The sequence below is a fragment of the Rhinatrema bivittatum genome, chromosome 12 (genome assembly GCF_901001135.1).
Source record: "Rhinatrema bivittatum chromosome 12, aRhiBiv1.1, whole genome shotgun sequence".
Classification (NCBI taxonomy): Eukaryota; Metazoa; Chordata; class Amphibia; order Gymnophiona; family Rhinatrematidae; genus Rhinatrema; species Rhinatrema bivittatum.
Genome location: NC_042626.1, coordinates 57,937,346 through 57,961,127, shown reverse-complemented (window position 1 = coordinate 57,961,127; position 23,782 = coordinate 57,937,346). Strand labels below are relative to the sequence as shown.

At 47.0% G+C, this 23,782-nt stretch overlaps 1 protein-coding gene across 3 annotated transcripts in view; it reads left to right on the top strand.

Annotated features, from left to right (window-relative positions):
• EFTUD2 (elongation factor Tu GTP binding domain containing 2) overlaps positions 1 to 23,782 on the top strand; it is a 93,753-nt gene that overhangs the window by 66,165 nt on the left and 3,806 nt on the right. For all 3 annotated transcript variants that reach the window (XM_029572912.1, XM_029572913.1, XM_029572914.1), the window contains exons 23-27: positions 126 to 213; positions 530 to 648; positions 1,194 to 1,288; positions 8,054 to 8,207; positions 20,550 to 20,657. In XM_029572912.1, the coding sequence (XP_029428772.1) occupies positions 126 to 213; positions 530 to 648; positions 1,194 to 1,288; positions 8,054 to 8,207; positions 20,550 to 20,657 (564 nt within the window). The remainder of the gene's footprint in view (positions 1 to 125; positions 214 to 529; positions 649 to 1,193; positions 1,289 to 8,053; positions 8,208 to 20,549; positions 20,658 to 23,782) is intronic.

Genomic DNA, 23,782 nt, shown 5'->3' with positions numbered 1-23,782 from the left:
CAACGAGCAGGAGACTGAATACAGATCTTTCTTAACTGTGCTGATCACTGAAACACGTTTTTCTTTATTTAAGAGCAAGAGACATCGCTGATACATAAGGTGCTCTTGTCTCTGTTTCTGTACAGGTTGACAAAGCGTTGTTGGGCTCCGTGAAAGACAGCATTGTCCAGGGCTTCCAGTGGGGGACCAGGGAAGGTCCCCTCTGTGATGAGTGTAAGTAAGGGATCCGGAAGAAATCCAAACCAAAATTTAAAAAACCAAAAGTTCAGTTACTGCTGCAAGTGCGATATGGACCCATGAATGAATATAAAAACGTGTGCATGCATTGTAGAGCAGGCTACATCTTCTGCGCCCTTAGATGCTTAATCTGTTCGACCTGTTTGGACGGTGCACAAAGGGACAGAGACAGAGAGCGGCAGCTCTGAGGAGAGATGCTGATGCACCCCACCCCCACCCCTTTCCCTTCCACATGCTCGGACGATAAGCCAGGAACGCGGCAGGACGCTTACTCTTTCTGCTTAACTTGCAGTGATTCGCAATGTGAAGTTCAAGATCCTGGATGCAGTAATTGCGCAGGAGCCGTTACATCGAGGTGGGGGTCAAATCATCCCGACTGCCCGGCGGGTCGTCTACTCCGCCTTCCTCATGGTAAAGACCTAGGCTTCGTGCTAAACTCTCCACACACTGAAAGTCTTGATATAAGTACCTTTCCACAGAGAAACCTGTGTGTCTCACTTGTGGCTGGTGTCGGCATGGACTGTGCTGGCAACCTAACTCCAGGTCCTCATGAAAGATTGTCCAGCTCCAGAATTTCCAATGCCCATTGACCAGGAAAAGGCTCCCCAGAGAAAGCAAAATTGTTTCGCAGAGTTTTGAGTGTGGCGCTTAGCCTGTTAAATGTGCTTTGCCTTTTTGATATGGCTTGAATCAATTTGGTTGCTTGTAGTTGGACAGGGACCGGCATGCACTAGGGTGAGAGGTGGACAGATTGGACCAACATTTCATGTTAACACAGCAGTCGGCAAATGTGGCGTTTATGGGATGAAAGAGCAGTTTATTCTGAAATATCAGGACCTCTGCCGAGTGTGAAATTTGTTAATCTAATTTAATTTTGAGTTCGGAATGAGGCTTTCTGACTGGACCTTGGTGTACATCTGAAGTCAAAGGCTGTAATGTTTTCCTCCCTTTCGCAGGCCACCCCACGCCTAATGGAGCCCTACTATTTTGTGGAGGTGCAGGCTCCTGCTGACTGTGTCTCTGCGGTCTACACTGTGCTGGCCAGGAGAAGGTAAAAGGGCTTCAGTCTTCTCTCTTCCTTACCCTTTCATGGCCTCACTGTTTCAGGGCATTAAACATATCTTGGTTTGCAAGTGAAAATGTAATTCTTACTTGCTAATTTTCTTTCGTGTCCTACCAGAGCTTGGGTTTTGCTCCCCTATTTGCAGATGGAGGCAGAGAAATATTAACTGTTTTGATGATGTCATCCCTTTTAGGGGAAGTGTACCATCTGCAGCTCCTCAGTATTTGCATGTCAAAGCATACAGCATATAAAACTTCCCAAAAATAAGCAGGGAGGTCAAAATTCAAAAGTGAACAACTGAGGCTCAAAATGTGAAAGCCACAAATTTAAAACCTAAAAATGAAGAACTATTTACCACAGATCTGAAAGAGAGTAAAGAACAAACCCCACTCCCCAAAGCAACAGCCAATCAGATAGAATCCTGGATGGTCTTAAATAGAGTCAAGGAAAGAAAATTAGCAGGTAAGAACTCAATTTTTCCTTCCTTATCTTCCCACCAGACCAGTCCAGACCAATGGGATGTACCCAAGCTACTATGACACTGGGAGAGAGCCTGCCAAGCCTGCCCTAAGAATGCCCACCTCAAAGAAGGCAGACTCTGGGCACAGACATCTAATCTGTAATGCTTGGAAAAAGTATATAAGGAAGACCTTGCTGTAGCAGGGACCAGTCCTTCAGGAGGATCCGACTTGATTCTGTCTTACGGTCTGGCCCTTGAGAGGGCTCGCCTGATGAAGCGAGGATGTTCTGCGGCAATAATTGCCACCTTACTTCGCACTCAGAAGTTCTCTACGTTCCTAACATATGTGCGGGTCTGGAGAGCATTTGAGGCCTGGTGCGAGGAACGCGGTGTCCCCCCTCGAGTGGTCAAAATCCCACTAATTCTGGAACTATTGTAGGATGGCTTGAAATAAAGGTTTGATCCTTAACTCCTTGAAGATCCAGGTAGTGGCTCTCCCTGTTTCAGGGGCAAGGTGAACGGAGCTCACCTGTCAGCTCATCCAGACATGGCCTATTTTCTGAAAGGGGTGAAGCACTTCCGGCTTACCCTATGGTGGCTGGTACCCTTGTGGAATCTTAATCTAGTATTGGAATTTTTGGCAAGGCCTTCCTTTTGGTCACTGCACAGTCTTTCCTTGCATTTATTAAACTTGAAAACAGTGTCACTGGTGGCTATATGCTTGGCACGTCGCATCTCTGAAATGCAGGCATTGTCCTATCAGGAACCTTTCCTCCGGAGGATTTGGATGATTCCAGGAGCGTTACAGCTTCGAACCATTCTATCCTTCTTGCCCAAGATAGTTTCAGAGTTTCATTTGACTCAGTCCATTTCGTTGCCATCCCTAGATAAGCACAAGGACATGGAAGAATACTGCTGCCTCTGTCATTTGAATGTCAGTAGACTTGTTGTGGTATCTGGAAGTTTCAGAACCAATCCTAAAGACGAACCACCTGTTTGTCCTTCACGGTGGAAGGAAGCAGAGGGAACCAGCTTTGCGGGCTACCATAGTTCGCTGGATTAAAGAGGTGGTTACTGGAGCCTGTGTGGAGGCAGGAAAGCCATTACCTTCTCAAGTTAAAGCTCACTAGGGCTCAGGCGATCTCATGGGTGGAAGCTAGACTGCTGTCTCCCATCGATATCTGCCGGCGACATGGTCCTTGCACACCTTCTCCAGGTTCTATTGCCTAGACATACAGGCCCAAGAGAATGCAGCCTTTGCAAGGGCGGTATTAACCAGACCACGGGCAGCCTCCTGCCCCAATCAGGAGTAGCTTTTGTACATCCCATTGGTCCTGAGTCCATCTGGCTACATGCTAGGAAATGGAGAAATTACTTACCTGATAATTTCATTTTCCTTGGTGTAGACAGATGGGCTCAGCATCCCACCCACGGCTGCCCAAGGATTCACCTGTGGAGTGGATATTGATTCCAAGAGATTATGGGTAAGCCATCATCCAGTCCCTAGAGATAAGGGCATCTGTATTCTTACTGGAGTTCAGTATTTATGATTGGTTGAGTACAGTTACCATTATCTGTTTTTAATCATATTTTTAATTGTTTTTTCATTTGCATGTCCATAGTGGCTTTTGAGGTTACTACAGGGGTGCATCTAGGGTGACGTCAGCTTTGAAATCTGACTCAGTCTCCATCTGCTGGTAGGGGGAGCATAACCCATTGGTCTTGAGTCCATCTGTCTATGCTAAGGAAAACAAAATTATCAGGTAAGTAATTTCTTCATTTCATGGTACCTAAAAAGGAGAGAACGTTCAGGCAATTTTTTAAATGCGACTCTCAAGGTTCCACATTTCCGCATGGAAACTCTGCGGTCAGTCATAGCAGCGGTATGCAAGGGAGACTTCTTGGCATCTCTAGACTTGACAAGCATATCTGCATATAGCCATCAGGCCAGAGCCCCAGCAATTTCTACAGTTCATGATCCTGGGGAAACATTTTCAGTTTCGTGCTCTTTTCAAATTGGCAGTGGCTCTGCATACATTCACCAAAGTGTGGTGTTGGTGTTGTCAGCCCTCATGCGAGAAGGTGTGTTGGTGCATCCGTATCTGGACAACTGGGTCATTCGAGCAAAGTTGGAGGACCTCTGTTGGCAGTTGATGCAGTGGGTACTGCTGCAGTTGAGGTCTCTGGGCGGGACTAAATCTGGAAAAGAGCCATCTCATTTGTTCTCAAACCCTGGGGTATCTAGGGGCTCAGTTTGACACTCAGGCTCAGTTTTGACACTCAGGCAGAAGAGTGGATGCTAAAGTTACAGGGTTAGATTCGTCTGGGACTATTTACAAGTCCTAGATTCTGTGGCATCAACATTGGAGCTGTTGCCATGGGTGTTTGTGCACATGTGACCAGTTCAGAGAACTCTTCTCTCCCGCTGGAAGACATTATTGGAGGAGTTTCATCTTCCTCTTCCACTCAAGGGGGAATTCAGCGACACTTTAATGGTGGCTTATTTGCACCACTCTGGGGCACAGTGTGGAGTTGGAAGTTCAGGATTGGGTGATAGTTATCACTGATGCCAGTCTTTTGGGATGGGGTGGTATGTCAGTATGAGTAGTTGCAGGGCCACTGGTCAAAGAAGGAAGCATCATGGTCTATCAATCGGTTAGAGACGATAGCGGTATATTTTGTTATTTGCCTTTCTGCCACGGTTACACGAACAACTGGTGTGGGTTCTGTCGGACAATGCAACGATAGTGGCCTACATCAACTGGTAGGGAAGAACCAAGAGATGGGTGGTGGTTAAGGAGGCCTAGGCGTTGGTTCTTTGGATGGAACAACATTTAGAGCAGCTGGTAGCATCTCACATAGTCAGGGTGAACAATGTTCAGGTGGATTTTCTCAGAAAAAGCTAGTCGCCAGAGAGTGGGAGCTGTCAGATATGGCAATGCATCTCATTCAGCATGGATGTGGACGTCGCCACATGAACTTAATGGCATACCAACAAAATTTCAAAGTACCTCGTTTTTAGTGCTGCTGGAAAGAACACAGGGCAGAGTGAATCGAAGTTCTGGTTCTCCCATGGCCTCAAGGCATTCTCCTTTATGCCTTTCCTCCGTGGCCACTGGTGGGCAAGGTGCTTTGGCAGATAGAGAAATATCCGAGCGACGTGATTCTGGTGGCTCCAAAATGGCCTCATCAACCATGGTTTGCAGACTTTCTCATCATGGTGGTAGACTGACTGTTAAGCTTCGGTCATCTGTTTGAATCTTCTCCACCAAGGCCCAATATTTTCAGATCAGACGGCTTACTACTGTCTCGCGGCTTGGCTATTGAGAGGAAAATGATGAACTGGAAAGAATATTCTGAAAACATTTACTACCTATTGCAGGCCAGGCAACCTTCCAAATCCTTGGCTTATGTGAGGATTTGGAGGTTCTTGAGTTCTGGTGTACCATTGATGGAGTGCAGCCTATTCATGCTATGGTGTTGCATAGTTTGACCTTTCTGTAGGATGGTATGATTAAGAGTCTTGCCTTTAACTCTTCAAGTGTAAGTAGCAGCTTTGGGCTGTCTTCAGGGTAAAAAGCAGGAACATCCCTTGTCCACACATCCGGATGTGATGCATTTTCTTCAAAGACCCAAACATTTGCATCCTCCAGTGAGAAAAATCTGTCCCTCTTGGAATCTTAATTTGGTGCTTAGAGGCTCCGTTTGAACTGCTGAAGGAGGGCATCCATAAAGGTCTTAACTCTGAAGGTGGTTTTTCTGATGACTATTTGTTTAGCCAGGAGAATCTCGGAATTTCAGGCTTTGTCATGTCTGGATCCTTTTCTGCAGATCTCGGAATCTGGGATCTCATTACGCACGATACCCTCTTCTAATGGTTGTTTCGGCGTGCCATCTTATTTATTTATTTTTTTTTTTTTTGTTTTGTTTTTATATACCGGAAGTTCCTGTATACAATACATATCACTCCGGTTCACATTTAACAGAAATAACTATCGCCGGGGAGGCGGTTTACATGGAACATATCGAATATAATGAACGGATAATAATCAAAGTAAAATCTATTATGAAACAACTAAGATCAACTTAGAAAACAACTTGAAACATATAACTGACGCAGTATGAACATTACAATAATGCTGTAAGACAAGGCTGGAAGTTTGTTTTTCTTGCTTTTAGCTCTCTGGGAAAGCTTGATGGAAAAGCCAAGTCTTGAGTTTCACTTTGAAAGTAGTATGGCACGGTTCAAGGCGGAGGTCCGGTAGTGAGTTCCAGAGAGACGGGCCTGCTGTGGATAGAGCGCGTTTCCTCAGGGTAGATTTTGCAGGTTGGGTGATCATTCTATTCGGGTATGCCCTTCTGGTTGGTTTGTTAGAAGAGTGTAGTTGAAGCTGGAAAGTTAAGTTGAGTGGGGAGATGTTATGTAATGCCTTGTGAATCATCGTGCAAGTCTTGAACTGAATCCTATATTTGATGGGAAGCCAGTGGAGATGCTGGAGGATTGGGGTGATATGGTCCCTTTTTCTGGCATTGGTAAGGATCCTTGCAGTAGCATTCAGAACCATCTGGAGTGGTTTGGTAGTGTATGCTGGAAGGCCTTGCAGGAGTGAATTACAGTAGTCTAATTTGGTAAGGATGATGGCTTGGAGTACTGTGCGGAAATCCCTGTAGAGTAGAAGGGGCTTTAGTTTCTTTAGCACATGTAATTTAAAGAAGCATTCTTTTGTAGTGTTATTTATGAATTTATTGAGGCTGAGTCTGTTGTCTAGTAGTACTCCCAGATCTCTGACTTGAGGTGCGGTGGAATATCCTGAGGTGTCTGGAGAGTTGTTGGATGTTGGCGGGGTAGAATGCTCCGGTGCTATTATGAGAATTTCCGTTTTTTTGGTGTTTAGCACCAGATTGAGGCTGGTTAGAAGATCGTTGATGGATGAGAGGCATTTTTTCCAGTAGGCCATGGCTTTTTGTATGGTCTCCGTGATAGGGATGAGAATTTGAATGTCATCCGCGTATAAGAAATGGGTGAGCTTGAGGTTAGTAAGTAGATGACAGAGTGGGAGAAGGTAAATGTTGAAGAGGGTGGGGGAGAGTGATGATCCTTGTGGTACCCCCATCTTGACTTGGATGGGGTGAGATTCCTTGTTGTTTATCTTAACTTTGTATGTTCTGTTCTCTAGGAAGGACTTAAACCAGTTGAAAGCTGCTCCAGTGATGCCGATGTCTGTTAGTCGTTGCAGTAGGCTAGGGTGGTTCACGGTGTCGAACGCTGAGGAAAGATCCAGCAGCGCGAGGAGACAAGGTTGGCCTTTTTCGAGATTGAGGATAATGGTGTCCGTTAGTGTGGCTAATTAGTCAGATTATGAAACTTCTGGCCTTTCCGAATTTGGATTCATCTGTGCCTCACGCGAAAGAACTTCATATCTTGGATGTAAGGCAGGAATTGTTGAGGTACCTTAAGGTTACTAATAATTTCCGGCAGACGGGTCACCTCTTCGCGCTTTGGAATGGTCCAAAGAAGGTGAGTAAGGCGTCAAAAGCTATGATTGCGCATTGGCTGAAAAGGCTATGCCTCAACTTATATTTGTGTCTGAGGGGTTGAGGGCTCGTGTGACTCGTTCTCAAGAGATCCCTTGGACTGAATCCCAACAGGTGTCCCCACAAGAGATTAACAGGGCAGCTACTTGGAAGTCATTGCACACTTTCACCAGACATTATCGGTTGGATGTCCAGGCACCGAATTCCATGTGGTTTGATGAGTGCTCTCCGAGCAGGAATGTCAAGGTCCCACCCAGTTTAGGGGAGCTTGGTACGTCCCAGGAGTCTGGACTGAGCTGGGGTATCAAAAGGAAAGGAAAATTGGTTCTTACCTGCTCATTTTCATTCCTGGAATACCACAAATCAATCTGGGGACCTACTCATTGGGGGGAGAGTCTGCTCATACTGATAATTTGTATATATTGCAGAATTGTTGGGGGATTCAGTGCTGTTCAGCTTTTTTTTCTTCAAACGAATTTCCAATTTGTTAAGACTTCACCTTCCTCCTCATCGTAGGGGTTTGGATTCAAGATTCTTAAAGTTGGTTCAATAGTTATCATCTTGGCTTGGGTATAAGTCAGTACTGAAGGACTGCAGATGGCACACTAGGTTATATGGCAGCATCAGGGAAATTTTCTTCTGTCTCCATCTGCTGGCAGGGAGGCAAAACCCAAGAGTCTGGACTAATCTGTGTATTCCAGGAACAAAAATTAGCAGGTGGTAACCAATTTCCCTATATGCATCTTTCTTTTTGACAGGGGTCACGTGACTCAGGATGCACCCATCCCAGGCTCCCCCCTCTACACCATCAAAGCCTTCATCCCAGCCATAGACTCGTTTGGGTTCGAGACTGACCTGAGGACCCACACACAGGGGCAGGCTTTTTCCCTGTCCGTTTTCCATCACTGGCAGGTACGTTTTGTCTGTTGTATAAGTTGTAGCCTTGTAGCCGGACTGAGGGAAGCATTCCCAGGGGGTGGGGTTTAGGTGGGTTCTGAAAATATTGTCTAGATTGAAGATTCAGATCTGAGGGGATGGTTTTTCCAATAAACATATGCGCAGACTTACATGCAAGTGAAAACATCCATGGGTTCTTTTGTACCCATTACCTGTGGCAATTTTGAAAGTGAAAGTCTGCACCCCAAGGACTTTCCACCAAGGCAAGCAGTTGAAAATGACTCCCATGTTGCAAGTCATGTGGCTTTTTTCTTTTCTTTTGCTGTTGCTAAAGTGGGTTGTAATGCCTAGACCACTAGTTTAATGAAATTGCTGACTAGCAAAATACCCCTCTTGCCAAACCCTTCAGGCTCACTAGGATTCCTTTAGTGGCTGTTCTAGTATGCTGGTTTTATACATAATCAGATTCTTCCCTTATTAAACAAAAGCACAGATGTTGCTTACGCATGAGATCAGGTGCAGACTCCTTAAATGGACACCAGCAACACGAGTATTCGTTTATAGCATCATGAAGAGTTGTTGAGGCACACATGGCTTATGGATCCCCTTTGTCCACTTGAGTTTTAGCTTGCAGACAAATGTTTCATTTTTCTTCTGTGCCACCAGTCAAGAACATATGGGTTAGTCCCCTCATCCAGCAGTTGGAGGTGGAGAGCTTTTTGGGTTTTGTTTTTTTTGTTTTTTGATGACATTAGTATGTATGTCATGAATGGAACCTGATATAGCCAGTGTTCTCTGCCTCCAAAGCTATTGGATGGACAGTTGTGGACAAGCCTCTTCCCTGTGTTTGATTTGAATGAAATTTCTGAGCTAATTTTGATTCTGATATAGCTCCTATACTCATTTCTTGGACACCAGGCTCTTAAAGATTGGGTTCTCTGCAGTAGTGTGAGGCAGGATAGGAAAACAAACTCCCTTTTCATTTGCTTGGGTAATCTAAGTGAGTTTTAAATGAGCCTTTTGAAGCACTTTTCCTAAGAAAAGGCTGCCTGCCTAGGTGCTGGCATTCTGACTATCTTCGGGTAAGTTGCAGATTATTTTTCCTGGGAGGTTTCAAGAGCTCAGGGCAATATTAAGATTCTGCAGTCTGTTGAATTCTGTGGCAGATATAAACCACTGCTGCACCTCCTATGAAAGCAAACGTACCTCAGCTGTTGTTGGCATTTTGTGTTCAGTCTGTTGTAATGTCATGGGCTTGGGAGTCCTCAAAGGTAATCAGTCCTCCCAAAAAACAGGCTACTGATTCAGCCTCTTCCTCTCAAAGCAGCCACTGAATGTGCCACTGAAGGGTTTCTGAGATTGTTGATACTGGAAATTCTTCCATTGAAAAAGCCACACTGCCATTTTGAAGTCACCACGAGCAGCTGCAGGCTCATCGAAGGGAGCTGCTGCATGTTACCAGAATCCCCCTGCATTGTTTCCAGGGGGACATAGTCGCAGTGCACATCACAGAAAGCGCTAACTGCTTGCCTGAATTTTTTTAATTTCTCCACCATCGTTTTTCAGTCGGTTCCCGGAGATTTCCTCTCACGGTATTCGACGGTCATCGACCACGTGACCGTTTTTCTTTCAAAAATCATGGCCACCGGGTTCCGCAAGTGTCCCGAGTGCCCATGAACTATGTCCCTCGCAGTCCCGCATGATGTGTGTGTTCTGTGTCTTGGACCCATTCATGACGTGCAACAGTGTACAAGCTGTTCACAAATGACTCCAAAAGGCCATAGGGCCCGTTTAGAGAAGATGGAACTCCTTTTTAAGGTCTCTCCATTGACTTCTACTAAACAGACATCAAGCCAAAACCCTCTATCTTCGAAGACTCCGTCGCCACTGAAGCCTAAACGGCAAAAATCCACTGGTGATGTCCCTTCACCTTCCTCTTCTCGGTCCAAAGCATCGACATCTTCATCTTCTATGCCAGACAAACAGCGACACCGTCATCGACGAAGTTCCTCCGATGTAGGAATCGGAAAGCCATCGACATCGGTGACGGAGCCCCCAAGGAGACGAGGCCCCATCCCCCTCTGGACTCGGGGCACCGAGGCTTTCCCCCACCGGTATCTGTGCCGGGATCCGGAACTCCACCGCCACCGGTAGAGTCTCCAGCTACGCCTACTTGAGCCTCCACCCCCAATAGCCGTGCCCCCCATGCCGGCTTCTCGGGCGGAAGGACAGGATTGTCCAAGAGGCGTTACTTCACGCTCTAAGGTCTTTCCAGTTTTCCACTGGCACCGGTTCCTATGCCGATGCCCGATCCCACGTCGATGCTGGCTCCTCTTCTGGAAAGACTGGATTAATTAATCGGGGATGGTATCACTATATTTTTTTTAGAAACACCTCTTGCTCCTTCTCCTTCACCTCTTTTCAAAATATCAGGTAAAAAGTATACTTTAGTTATATTAGGCAAATTAGTGGAGGAGTAAGACAGCACTTCTCTAAGATATTTATTTAACTGTTCATTAGGAGAAATAAGCTTGCATTTAGGAAAATTTATCATTCTCAAATTATTTTATCTAAGTCTGTTCTCCAGATTCTCTATTCTCTTATCTGTTCTACTCTCCCCTTGAATCAAAGTTGTTTGTACCTCTTTCATTTGGTCTACTTGAGGATCCAGTTTTTGTATTTTAATAGAGTTGGATAATACTACTGGGTTTACTATTGTAGACTGATCCTGAAAGCCTTGAAAGGCTTGAGTTAAAGAGATTATTGTTTTTTAAAAAACAGATACAGCATTCCATAATACATCTAAAGTGACAACTTCTGGTTTTTCTAACAATGTAATCTCAGGTATGCATACTGGAGATCTCTGAGGAAAGGTCACTAAATTAACCCTATCCGTTGCTGTTTCCCCTTCTGTTGATACTGGAATTGAACTACCAATTCCAGATATTGTCCCGATATTAAACTCCTTCAAGGCAGATAAAACATTCACGCCTTGAAGCTGTCCATTCTTTATAGCGGCTGCTCCTTTCTCGAATGCTTCTCCACCTGGGACATCTTTGGTCTCAGAGGGTCTGCAGTATCAGCTGTTATATTATGGAGGGGGGGGGGGGGTGAAGGGGTCTCAGGAGCATGAGGGCTCAAAGTTGTTTCGTCAAGGGGTTCAGGATTCTGCTCCTGATCCTGTAACCCAGCTGACTCTCCTGGTTTAGTCCCCACTGCAGCGTAAAACTCTTTAATCTTTGTTTGGACTGGGGAGGTCTGATGAGGGGTCGAGGTTCCCTCCCTCTCCTTCCCCTTCCTCTTTGTATGCGGCATTATATTTAGCAAGAAAAAGACAAACAAAGTAATTGAGTTCCACTTACTGACTCCTTTCTTCTATTTGTGATCTCTCAGTGAAGGCTGCTTGAATTTAGAAGACAGATGATTATATAAGAAAATTAAAAAGCTTTAGGAGCCTTTTTTTTTCAGCCAAAGGCTTAGGCAGTGCGCCGGCGTCGGCTGCGCGCCGCTACAGACCTGTTCTTATTGGCTGGCTCTCGGTGGGGGCGGAAGTGATGTCACGCCCCTCCTCCCTCCGGGACTCCCGAGTCAGATTTTAAAGCTCTCTTTGGCGGTGGAAAAAAGGCTCCTTGGCTGGAACAAAGTCCTTCGCCTCCTCTTTCTTTCAGGTCAGCCCCCCCCCCCCCCCCCCCCCCCCCCCCCATGTATAATTCTTCCAACTTTTTTTTCCCAGACCTCACTCACATCCAGGTGAGCGAGCTCTCCACTCCTTGGATTGCAAACCCACTCTTTCTTTTTACTTAGATCGTACTGCAGCCCACAGGTCGTCCACCCAACTATTTGTCTCTTTTGATAAAACTAAATTGGGTACTCCAGTAGGCAAACAGACCATTTCAATCTGGCTAGCAGATTGCATTTCTTTTTGCTATCATCAAGCAGGTATTCCTCTGCACGACCGTGTTAAAGCACACTCCGTAAGAGCATTGGCAACATCAGTGGCACACCTCCGCTCCGTTCCTCTTGCTGACATCTGTAGAACTGCTACATGGAGCTCCCTCCATACTTTTGCAGCTCATTATTGTTTTGACAAAGCTGGCAGACAGGATTCCATCTTCGGCCGATCGGTCCTACGTAACCTATTTCCCATATAATAACCAAACTCCTTCCTGCGACTCAGGAAGATGATCAGGCTGCCCAACTCACCAAAACTACCTCAGTTCCCTGTACATACCCGGATCAGTCCAGACTCCTGGGTTTTGCCCCTCCCTCTAGCAGATGGAGACAGAGGTTTACAAACAAAACTCCGCCTTATCTAGGCTGGTGCCACCTACAGTCTGGCAGTATTCTTCTGTCTCCTAGCAGGTGGAGAGGGTGCAAAACCTACAGTCTGAGCTGAGGCCTAGGGTTTAGGTGTTTAAAAAAAAAAAAAAAAAAAGAAAAAGGGGAATTAGTTTTAGCTTAGTTCTCCGCACCGCAGAGGCTTGCCTGCAGGTGGAATCTCTTGCCTCCCAGGGGGTTGCGAGGTCCTGAAGGGACCATCCCCCCTGGTTTCCGAGGCAGCTGATGTGTGGGGGATCCCCACTTACCAGCCCATCTTCGCAGCTGGGGGTGACACTCCCTCCAGCTGGCCCAGAACCCGAGGTACCAGTAGCATTTTAGAAAGGTTTTTTTCTTTGCCTGTTCTTCTGTGTGGCTCTCTTCTGCTCTGCCACGGGGGGGGGCGAGCGCCAATTTTGCCGTCGGGAGTAGTTTAGTTTTTTCAATTTCTCTCGGGTAGCGCTCCTGTTCGCGGGGCTCGGAGCATGCCGCGCTGGTCGGCATGCAGAGCCTGCGGCTCATCGGCACGCTGTCGCGCAATAACCTCTGTTCCTCCTGCCTGTCGGGCGGCGAGGGGGGGTCCTCGGGCTCCGTTCAACCTCGGAGCCGACAGTGATTACACGCCGGAGCGGCAGGGGGGCTGCTGATCGAGGTGGAAGGCCTGTTCCCGAGGAGCCCGGGAACGGCCGCCATTTTGTTGCCTCGGGGGGCAGCGGGTTCTGAGTCGGGGTCGGAACGGGGGTAGGACGATCCCCCACCGCGTCTCTCGCCCCAGCACAGGGTCCCTGAAGGGGACAGTCATGCAGGGCACCGCCCTGGCAGTGATCCTTGGGTCCCTGAGGCGGGGATGCAGAGGGAGGGCTCTTCAGATTCTTCTTTTGGGTCGGAATTTGTCCTTTTGATGCACAGGGCACTCAAGGCCCGCTGCCTGGCCAGGAAGAGGTCCCACGATACCCCCTCCTCGGACCCCCTTGGGGGGCGGGGGAAGCGAATTCGACCTGGCCCAGCCCCGGGGGGCGCGGACAGCGTCCGACCTAGTCGTCCTAGGGCAGTCCGGGAGGACCCGGATTCTACCACGGACACGGATGAGCAACCAGATGATCCGAATGGACTGTCCCAGCCCCCGAGGGGGGTTGATGGGGACGGGGACTTGTTATCCACTGGTTCTCGGGGGACCCATAGAATGGAGGGGGATGACCCGAAGGTGGTTCATCTATTTCGCAGGGACAAGCTGGGTCCTCTCATTCCTGAAATCCTGAAGGAGTTAAGCATCCCGGTACCGCAGGAAGAGTCTCGGCTGGGGGCAACGGATCCGGTGGTATTGGGGTTACGGGGTCCTCCTTCGGCCTTCCCATTACATTTTTCAGGATCCGATTTGCTCTTTAAGGAATGGGATACCCCTGAGTTAGGCCTCAAGGTGGCCAAGGCTATGGATAAGCTTTATCCCCTACCGGAAGATACCTTAGAGCTGTTGCGGATACCCAAGATTGATTCGGCGGTGGCGGCGGTCACCAAAAAGACCACCATTCCGGTGACAGGAGGTACAGCGCTCAAGGATTTACAGGACCGGAAGCTGGAAGTTCAACTCAAGAGAATATTCGAGGTTTCGGCCTTGGGCATTCGGGCAGCAATTTGCAGTAACTTTTCCTTACACGCTGGTCTCCGCTTGGCGCAGCAGTTACTGGCCAATGAGTCTCTATCTCCCGAGGAAGCGCGTCAGGCGGGTCATTTGGAGGCGGTGATTGCTTATAGTGCAGACGCCTTTTATGATCTGCTTATTACCTCAGCCAGAACCACGGTCTCCACGAGGCGTCTGCTGTGGCTTCATCATTGGTTGGCGGACGTGACATCGAAGGCCCAGTTAGGCTCGTTGCCCTTTAAGGGCAAGTTGTTGTTCGGCAAGGAATTGGAGGATCTTATTGAGTCCCTGGGTGAGAACAAGATGCATCGGTTGCCAGAGGACAGACCAAGGTCCAGGGGAGGTCAGACCTCTCGTTCTCGCTTTCGCGGCGGGCACCGGCCTCGGACTTCTCGAGGATCAGTGTCCTCTTTTCGTCACAGTGCCAACAGACAGCAGTCTTATTCTCAGTCCTTTCGCGGGTGCCGTTTCGGTCATCAGGGAATCGGTCAGAATGTGCAGGGGGGCAAGCCTGCACAATGATATGCGGCCGGTCCATTCCTCCGTCCCAAAAATCGGGGGCAGGCTGAGTCGGTTTTACGGGGAATGGACCAGGATCACGTCGGATCAGTGGGTCTTAGATGTGATAAGACACGGTTACGCTTTAGATTTTTTTCGCCGGCCGCGCCAGTGTTTTCTGGTATCGTCTTGCAGGTTTTCAGACAAACGTCGGGCGGTTCGGGCAACTCTGGGCCGGCTCCGAGAACTCGACGCAATTGTTCCCGTACCACGCAATGAGCTCCGCAGGGGCCGTTATTCCATTTACTTCATGGTGCCAAAAAGGGAAGGAACCTTTCATTCTATCCTAGATTTAAAAAGGGTCAACCGCTGTCTGAGGATTCCGCGTTTTCGGATGGAGACCTTCCGCTCCGTGATCGCGTCAGTCAGACAGGGGGAGTTTTTGGCATCCCTGGATCTCACGGAAGCGTATCTTCACATTGGCATCCGAGCAGAGTACCAGCAGTTCCTTCGGTTTGCCATGCTGGGACAGCATTTTCAGTTTCAGGCACTCCCGTTCGGCCTGGCGACAGCACCTTGGACCTTCACCAAGATTATTTATTTATTTATTTATTTATTTATTTAAAGGATTTATATACCAGAAGTTCCTGTATAATATACATATCACCCCGGTTTACAGAGAACAGTAACTATCGCTTCATTTAGCGGTTTACATTGAGCATAATTAATCTAAGTAACAGAATAGTATATAATATTGCTAAACAGTTAATAAATAACATGCGAGTTAATAAGTAAATAAGTAAATAACATTGAACATAATTAATCCAAGTAACAGAATAGTATATAATATTGCATATGCTTAAGTACAGTTCAGTATTGATCTCTTCAGGAAGATATATGCTGGGGAAAAAGATGGAGAATATGAAATGCCTTTCTTCTTGCTCTTAGCTCTAAGGGAATGCTTGTTTGAACATCCAAGTCTTAAGTTTCTTTTTAAATGTAGCGTGGCATGGTTCAAGGCGAAGGTCCGGAGGAAGCGAGTTCCAGAGTGAAGGGCCCGCTGTGGATAGAGCGCGTTTCCTCAGAGAGGATTTCGCCAGTTGTGTGATTGGTCTGTTCTGATAAGCGCTTCTAGTCGGTTTAACGGATGTGTGTAGCTGAATTTGAAACGTTAAATTGAGTGGAGCGATGTTATATAAGGCCTTATGTATCATCATTAAGGACTTGAATTGGATCCTGTATTTAATCGGAAGCCAGTGTAGATGATGAAGGATTGGGGTGATATGGTCTCTTTTTTTGGCATTTGAGAGAATTCTTGCCGAGGCATTCAGGACCATCTGAAGTGGTTTTGTGGTGCATGCTGGTGGTGGCCGCACAGCTCCGCAGGGAAGGTCTGCTGGTACACCCGTATCTGGACGATTGGCTGATTCGCGCCAAGTCGGAGCCGCTTTGTCGAGTGGCAGTGCAACGGGTACTTCAGTTGTTACACAATCTAGGTTGGATAGTCAATGTGTCCAAGAGTCGGCTAGTACCGTCGCAGTTGCTGGAGTTTTTGGGAGCTTTGTTCAACACCCGTCGGGGGGATGGTGTCCCTGACGCAGGAGCAGATGTGCAAATTACAGGTACAAGTTCGAAGATTGTTGGCCAAACAGGAACCTGTAGTCTGGGATTATTTACAAGTATTGGGATCAATGACATCCACGCTGGAGTTGGTTCCTTGGGCTTTCGCTCATATGCGACCATTACAGTCCGCATTGCTCTCCCGCTGGAATTCTTCCGGTTTCGGAAGAATTTCGTCTCCCTTTGCCACTGACTCAGTCCGTTCGGGACAGCCTGGATTGGTGGTTGTGTCCCAGCAACTTGAGTCACGGAGTGCCTCTAGAGATACCGGCTTGGATGATAGTCACTACGGACGCCAGCCTATATGGCTGGGGAACTGTCTGTCTGTGGAAGTCTGTGCAGGGGCAATGGTCCCCGCAGGAGGCGTCGTGATCCATCAATCACCTAGAGACCAGAGCAGTTCGTTTTGCTCTGCAGGCTTTTCTTCCGCTAGTTTGCGGAAAGGCCGTCCGGATTCTGTCAGACAATGCGACCACGGTGGCATACATCAATCGTCAAGGAGGAACCAGGAGTCAACCAGTCGCGGCCAAAGCTCGGCTTTTTAATAGCATGGGCGGAGGAACATCTGGACAGCATAGCGGCCTCTCACATCGCCGGGGTAGAGAATGTTCATGCAGATTTTCTCAGTTGCAATCGCCTGGACCCCGGAGAGTGGGAGCTCGCGGAAGAGGCGTATCGTCTCATCTGTCTTCAGTGGGGATTTCCCGCCTTCGATCTGATGGCAACTTACAAGAATGTGAAAGCTCCTCGTTTCTTCGCTCGCCGCAGGGAGACTGCAGCGGAGGGCATGGACGCCCTAGCCTTGCCGTGGCCGACGGATGTGCTTCTGTATGTGTTTCCTCCCTGGCCACTCATCGGCAGGGTGTTACGGCGAATAGAGTTGCACCCGGCAAGAGTGGTGCTCATCGCCCCCGAATGGCCTCGCCGTCTGTGGTTTGCGGATCTTCTGAATCTGGCGGTGGAGGAGCCCCTCCGCTTTCCGTATGTTCCGGATCTACTACATCAGGGTCCCGTTTGTTTTGACCAGGTAGGCCGCTTCTGTCTAGCGGCATGGCTTTTGAGAGGAGAAGGCTGAAGGCCAGAGGTTATTCGGATGCAGTGGTAGCCACCCTCTTACGGTCCCGCAAAGCTTCTACGTCTTTAGCTTATGTGTGAGTTTAGAGGGTGTTTGAGACGTGGTATTTGGCGTGCGACGTGGGGCCTACTCGCGCGTCCGTGCCCGAGGTCTTAAGATTTCTCCAGGATGGCTTGGCAAAGGGTCTCTCGTGTAGCTCGCTATGGGTTCAGGTAGCGGCTTTGACGTCGTTGCGCAGGCTGGTCCACAGGATGCCTTTGTCTTCGCATCCGGATGTAGTCCGATTTCTTCGGGGGGCTAAACATTTACGACCTCCGTTACGTAACCTTTGTCCTTCCTGGAATCTGAATTTGGTCTTAAAGGTGTTGTGCGGTGCCCCATTCAAGCCCCTTCGCAGGTCTACCTTGAAAGATTTGACTCTGAAGGTGGTCTTCTTGGTAGCCATGGTATCGCCAAGGCGGGTCTCTGAGCTTCAAGCTATGTCTTGTCGGGAGCCCTTTTTGCGAATATCTGATACGGGGGGTGTCCCTTCGTACGGTTCCTTCATTTCTTCCGAAGGTGGTATCTGCCTTTCATCTCAATCAGACGGTGGAACTGCCTTCGTTTTCGGATTTGGATAGGGCGGATCCTTTGTCTAAGGATTTGCACAGATTGGATGTCCGTCGGGCACTGTTGCATTACCTGGAAGTTACGAATGCTTTCTGAGTGTCAGACCATTTGTTTGTGCTGTGGAGCGGACCTCGTAGGGGTAATGCGGCTTCTAAGACTACGATTGCTCGTTGGTTGAAGGAGGCTATCGGTTCTGCGTATCTGATGCAGAGTAAAGCTTTCCCAATGGGTCTCAAGGCGCATTCTACGCGTTCCCAGGCTGCGTCCTGGGCGGAGTGCCACCATATATCCCCAGAGGAGATTTGTAGGGCAGCGACATGGAAGTCCTTACATACATTCGCCAGACATTATTGCCTAGATGTTAAGACTCCAGGCAGCGGTGATTTTGGTGCAGGGGTGCTCAGAGCGGGACTCTCCGGATCCCATCCCATTTGAGGCAGCTCTGGTACATCCCAGGAGTCTGGACTGATCCGGGTACGACAGGGAAAAGAAAATTAGGTCTTACCTTTGATAATTTTTGTTCCTGTAGTACCACGGATCAGTCCAGAGTCCCACCCATATACTCTGCAATGACGTAGGAGAGTCCGTGCTGTTTATTTCTCTCATGCTCTGCTCATTCTTCTACATCCTGTTATCGTTTGCTCGGGTTCCCATTTGGGGGTGGGTGAGCCGGTTACTGTTGTTAGGTTACTGTATATAGTTAGTTTGCTGTGTTATTTGGGTTTCATCCTGCTTTGACAGTAAGTAATACTGCCAGACATAGGTGGCACCAGCCTAGATAAGGAAGAGTTTTTTGTTTGTAAACTTCTGTCTCCATCTGCTAGAGTGGGGGGCAAAACCCAGGAGTCTGGACTGATCCGTGATAATAACAGGAACGAAAATTATCAAAGGTAAGACCTAATTTTCTTTTGTTGTGCCTGTTGCACATCGTTAGGAATTTTGGCTATTTGACATTCGGGCATCCTGTAACTTGCTAATCACCCATACGTGAGGACTACCATCCTGCTTGTGCTGTGAGAAAGCAGAGTTGCTTACCTGTAACAGGTGTTCTCACAAGACAGCAGGATGTTAGTCCTCACGAAACCCGCCCGCCACCCCACGGAGTTGGATGCATTACGTTTTATTATTTTATTTTTCACTCGTACTTTACTACAAACGAGACTGAAGGGGGTCCCCTGCTGGGCATGCTCAGTGGTGCCAGTCAAAGTTCTAGAAACTTTGACAGAAGCTTTCCGTGATTGGGCTCCATCCTGATGATGTCACCCACATGTGAGGACTAACATCCTGCTGACTTGTGAGAACACCTGTTACAGGTAAGCAACTCTGCTTTCGTCCCACTAGGTTGTCACATGATTTCTACAAGGGGTTAAATGTGTTCACCTCCATAAGACCAAACTCGCTTTTAAAACTGCAGCACCACAATTTGTGTCCCTTTTTTGCGAGGACATCCAACCTATAATGTTTGGAAATGAACTTAGTTGTGCATGTTGTCGCCTTGGAAACATCAATAGGACTTATTGCACCAATTTTGGCCCATGAAGAGGACTGCACTCTTGTCAAATGGGCCTTTATGCCCCTTGGCATTTGTTTACCTTGTAACAAATATACTGCAGATATTGTTTCTTTAATCCACCTCGAGATTGCTGTCTTTGAAGCAGCCTCACCTTTGTCTGTACCGGTGAACAATACAAATCTATAGGATTTGTGAAATTCCTTTGTCAACTCTAAATAACTTATATCTAAGAAGTGTATTGATTCCATTGCTCCTTTACAATCATTTTTGTTAAATTCTGGTAAAATAATCTGTTGATTTAAGTGAAGGATGAAATCATCGTAGGAAAGAAAGATGGGAATGGGCTTTGGTACTTTCCATAGGTGGAGCAGAAGGAAAAGGAAGGTGAAATTAAGACTTAGCTGATAATTTCCTTTCCTTTCCTTCTCCTACACCAGTCAAGAAGCCCACCCAGGATGATTAAACTAGGCTGCCTTTAAATTAGAGCTTTTATGGTGGTTGGCAAAAAATGTAAGGATTGCAAACAATAAAAAAAAAAAGGGAAAGTTATCCCTATCAAGAAGTTTGATTGCTAGTTTTTTTTCTAAGTTTTTGCCTAAGACTTGGGAAGGTTTTCACTACCCGTTTGGGATGAAATGTTTTAGTTCTGCAGTTATTAATTTGTAGTTAGTTTGGACAGTAGTAATATACTGGCTATGTCTGGTTCCATTCATGACACGCATACTAGTAATATAAAAAAAAAAAAATTAAACTCTGCCTCCAACTGCTGGATGAGTGGACTAAACCCATCCGTTCTTGACTGGTGTAGCAGAAGTAAAAGAGAGGAAATTATCAGGTAAGTCTTAATTTCACCAGATCTTCCAAGCTTGCATGCTGGGGATTCATCTTGCTCTACATGGTCTATGATGCCGGGAGGCCAAAGGGGGCTTTAGAGATTGGTTGGGGAAGAATTTCTGGGCTACCACCAAGATCCTGTGATACTTCCATTTGCTGACATGATGAAAAGAGTGTCTTGGAGAGCTGGGAAGTAAAACAGCCGACTGCCGGTGACTCTTTAACGCAAAAAAAAGCTCTGTTTGCTTGCAGATTGTCCCTGGTGACCCTTTGGACAAGAGCATTATCATCCGACCCCTGGAGCCCCAGCCAGCCCCTCACCTGGCCAGAGAGTTTATGATAAAGACCAGGCGCAGAAAGGTGAGAGTACCCTACGCTTGACAAACTAGTTACCTTTTCATCCAGAGAGATGCCATTTGTGGAGTTGTGGAAGCTGTTTCCCTCTTGGGGAAAAAAAAAAGTTGTCCGTTTTATTTTAGCCTTTTCAAGAATCATCTCAGAGCCGTTGCCAGCTGAAAATTCAATATGGGCTACCTTCAGCCGTACCTGCTGTATTAATATAAGACATGCTATGTTGTTTGCGCTTTCAAGTAATACTAAAACAAAGGGGCACTTTATGAAACTAACAAGTAACAGATTTAAAACAAACCATAGAACGTGCTTTTTCACTCCGTGCACAATCAAGCTGTGGAATCTGTTGCCAGAGGGGGGTGATCAAGGCAACGAGCATTGTGAGGTTTAAAAGAGATTTGGACAAGTTCCTGGAAAAAAAATCCATAAAACATTATTACCCAGGTAGACTAGAGAAAGCAATTGCTATCTCTGGGAATGAGTAACAAGAAATAGATCTACGTTTTGGGATCTGCTGGATACTTGTGACCTGGAATAGCCGCTATTTAGTCCAGCGTGCCCAAGTGGGGACAGCCTCTACTCACGGCAAAGATGAAGCAGGTCCCAGGTGTGCCACGAGCTGAGGCCATCCTACCCGGGGTGAAGATGGAGCAGGCGAGTGTGTGTGTGTGTGTGTAAGACTACGAGCTTGGGGCTGAGAGAGAAAGCATGGGTGTGGGTGCCAGAGAGAGGAAGCCTATGTCAGATTGTGAAGGAGTATGTGGGGGAAAAAGGGATTGTGTTTTTGTGAGGGTGCTCGTTTGTGAGAAAAGGAGCCTGTGTGAGGGTGTGTATGTGTAAGAAAGAGAGCCTGTGTGAAGGGATGTGTGTGTGAGAGAGGTAGCCTATGTGTAGGGGGAGTGAATGAGAGAGGGAGCCTGTGTGAAGGGATGTGTGTGTATGTGAGAGCCTATAATGTAGGGGGTGAGCGAGAGAGGGAGCCAGTGTGCAGGGGTGTGTGAGAGAGAGAGACAGGTATCCTGTGAGAGTGTATGCGTGAGAAAGAGAGCCAGTGTGTGCAAGAGAGAGCCTGTATGGGGGGGGGGGGGTGCGAAAGAGAGAGGGGAATTCTATATGAGGGGGTGTGCATGAGAGAGAGAGAGTAGGGAGCCTGTATGAGGGATGTTTTTGCATGTGTTTTAAGTTACTATTACTTGCGGATCAAGAGGTACTTGTGTTTATTACATTTTTTAAAAATACTATCTAGGAAGCCTAAACAATGCATTCAAAAGGTACAAAGACTAGGGGACATGCAATGAAGTTAGAAGCAGTACATTTAAAGAAAGGCATAATTAAGCCCTGGAATTCATTGCCAGAGGATGTGGTAAAAGATGTTATTGTAGTTGGATTTAAAAAAGTTTTGGACAAGTTTCTGGAAGAAAAGTCCATAAATTTATTATTAAGGTGGACTTTGGAACAGGTCTGCCAGATTCGGCCCCTGCTCTGGCCAATGAACAAAGTCAGACAGCACCTGTGGTGCATACAGTTCAAGCTCCTCTTTCTCACCTATAGATGCCTTCACTTTGCAGCACCTCACTAGCTTTCCTCTCTTATCTCTCTCTGCACTCCACTCGTCAGATAAGTCACTCCTGTCTGTGCCCTTCTCTACTGCCAATTCCAGACTCTGTGCTTCCCACCTGGCTGCACCATCTGTTTGGAATAGTTTTCCTGAACTGGTGCGTCAGGCTTCCTCTCTTGCCATGTTTAAATCCATCTAAAGACCCACCTTTGTGAAACCGCTTTTAAATCTTATGCCTGATTCTCTGCTTTTTTAGTCTTGTAACTAACTTACTTTTCCTTTTACCCATTGTCTTGCTGTATGAAATACAGGACAAGAGATTTGGGGTATGTTTGTCTTATTAGATTGTAAGCTCTATTGAGCAGGGACTGTTTTTTTTGTATGTTTGTACAGTGCTGTGTATCTCGGGTAGTGCTATAGAATTGTTCAATAGTAGTAGTAATAGGGATGTATGTGTGTGTGTGTGTACTAGAGGGAGCCTGTTTGTGTGAGAGAGCGAGAGAGAGAGACAAAGGGAGCCTGTGTGAGGGGCAGTACTGAGAGAGGGATTAAACTTTGGGAGTGGGGATAGAGTGGAAGGGATTGATCTTAGAGGGGGAGGGGATAGATAGTGGCAGGTGGAGGAGTTGGAGACTGGCCAGGGGAGTAGGGAGAGAGAGTGGAAGAGATGCTCTTACAGTGAACTTCTAGGGAAATTCCTCTCAAAATATTTAAACCTCTGCATCTTTAAGTAATAACTTTTTTTTCTGTATTACATTTTTAATTAATTACTTAAAGATTGTCATGTACATTGTGTTATTTTGACAAGTATTTTAAGGTTTTATGTGCAGAATTCCCTCAGGAGTAGCTATTGTAGACCAGATGCTGGGCTCAATGGACTTTGGTCTGACCCACCCATTCTTTATCTGTTCCACCCCATTCATGAATTTATAAAATCAGGTCCCCTGCCAGTTGTCTCTCTTCCAAGCTAAAGACCTTAACCTGTGTAGCCTGTCATAGAGAACTATTTCAGCCCGTTTATCATTTTGGTCGCCCTTCTCAGCACCTTTTCTAGTTCTGCTATGTAGGGGGTTTTTTGGCGGGGGGAGGGGGGCGGGTTATATGGGGTGACCAGAACGGCACAAAATACTCACATGTGGTCTCACCATACCCAGGCAGTATATTTCTGTTTTATTCTCCATTCCTTTTTGGATCATTCCTAACATTCTATTTGCTTTTTTGACCAACTCACACTGAGCCAAGGATTTTCTGCATATTTGTCCTCAAGGGCTCCAAGGTCTTTTTCCAGGGTGGTGTCTCCCAATACAGAACCCAGGATCGTGTACTTGTAGTTAGGATTATTTTTCCCCATGTGCATCACTTTGCAGTTTTCCACATTAAATTTCATCTGCCATTCAGATGCCCAGTCTCAGCAATCCTTCTGCACTTCCTCGCTTTATGCTGCTGTTTTAATAACTTTGAATAATTTTGTGTCATCTGCAGATTTTATCACTTTGCTTGTTCCCTTTCCTGATCCTTTATGAATGTTACTGGTTCCAGTTCCAATTCCTGTGGTATTCCACTGCTGACCTTTCTC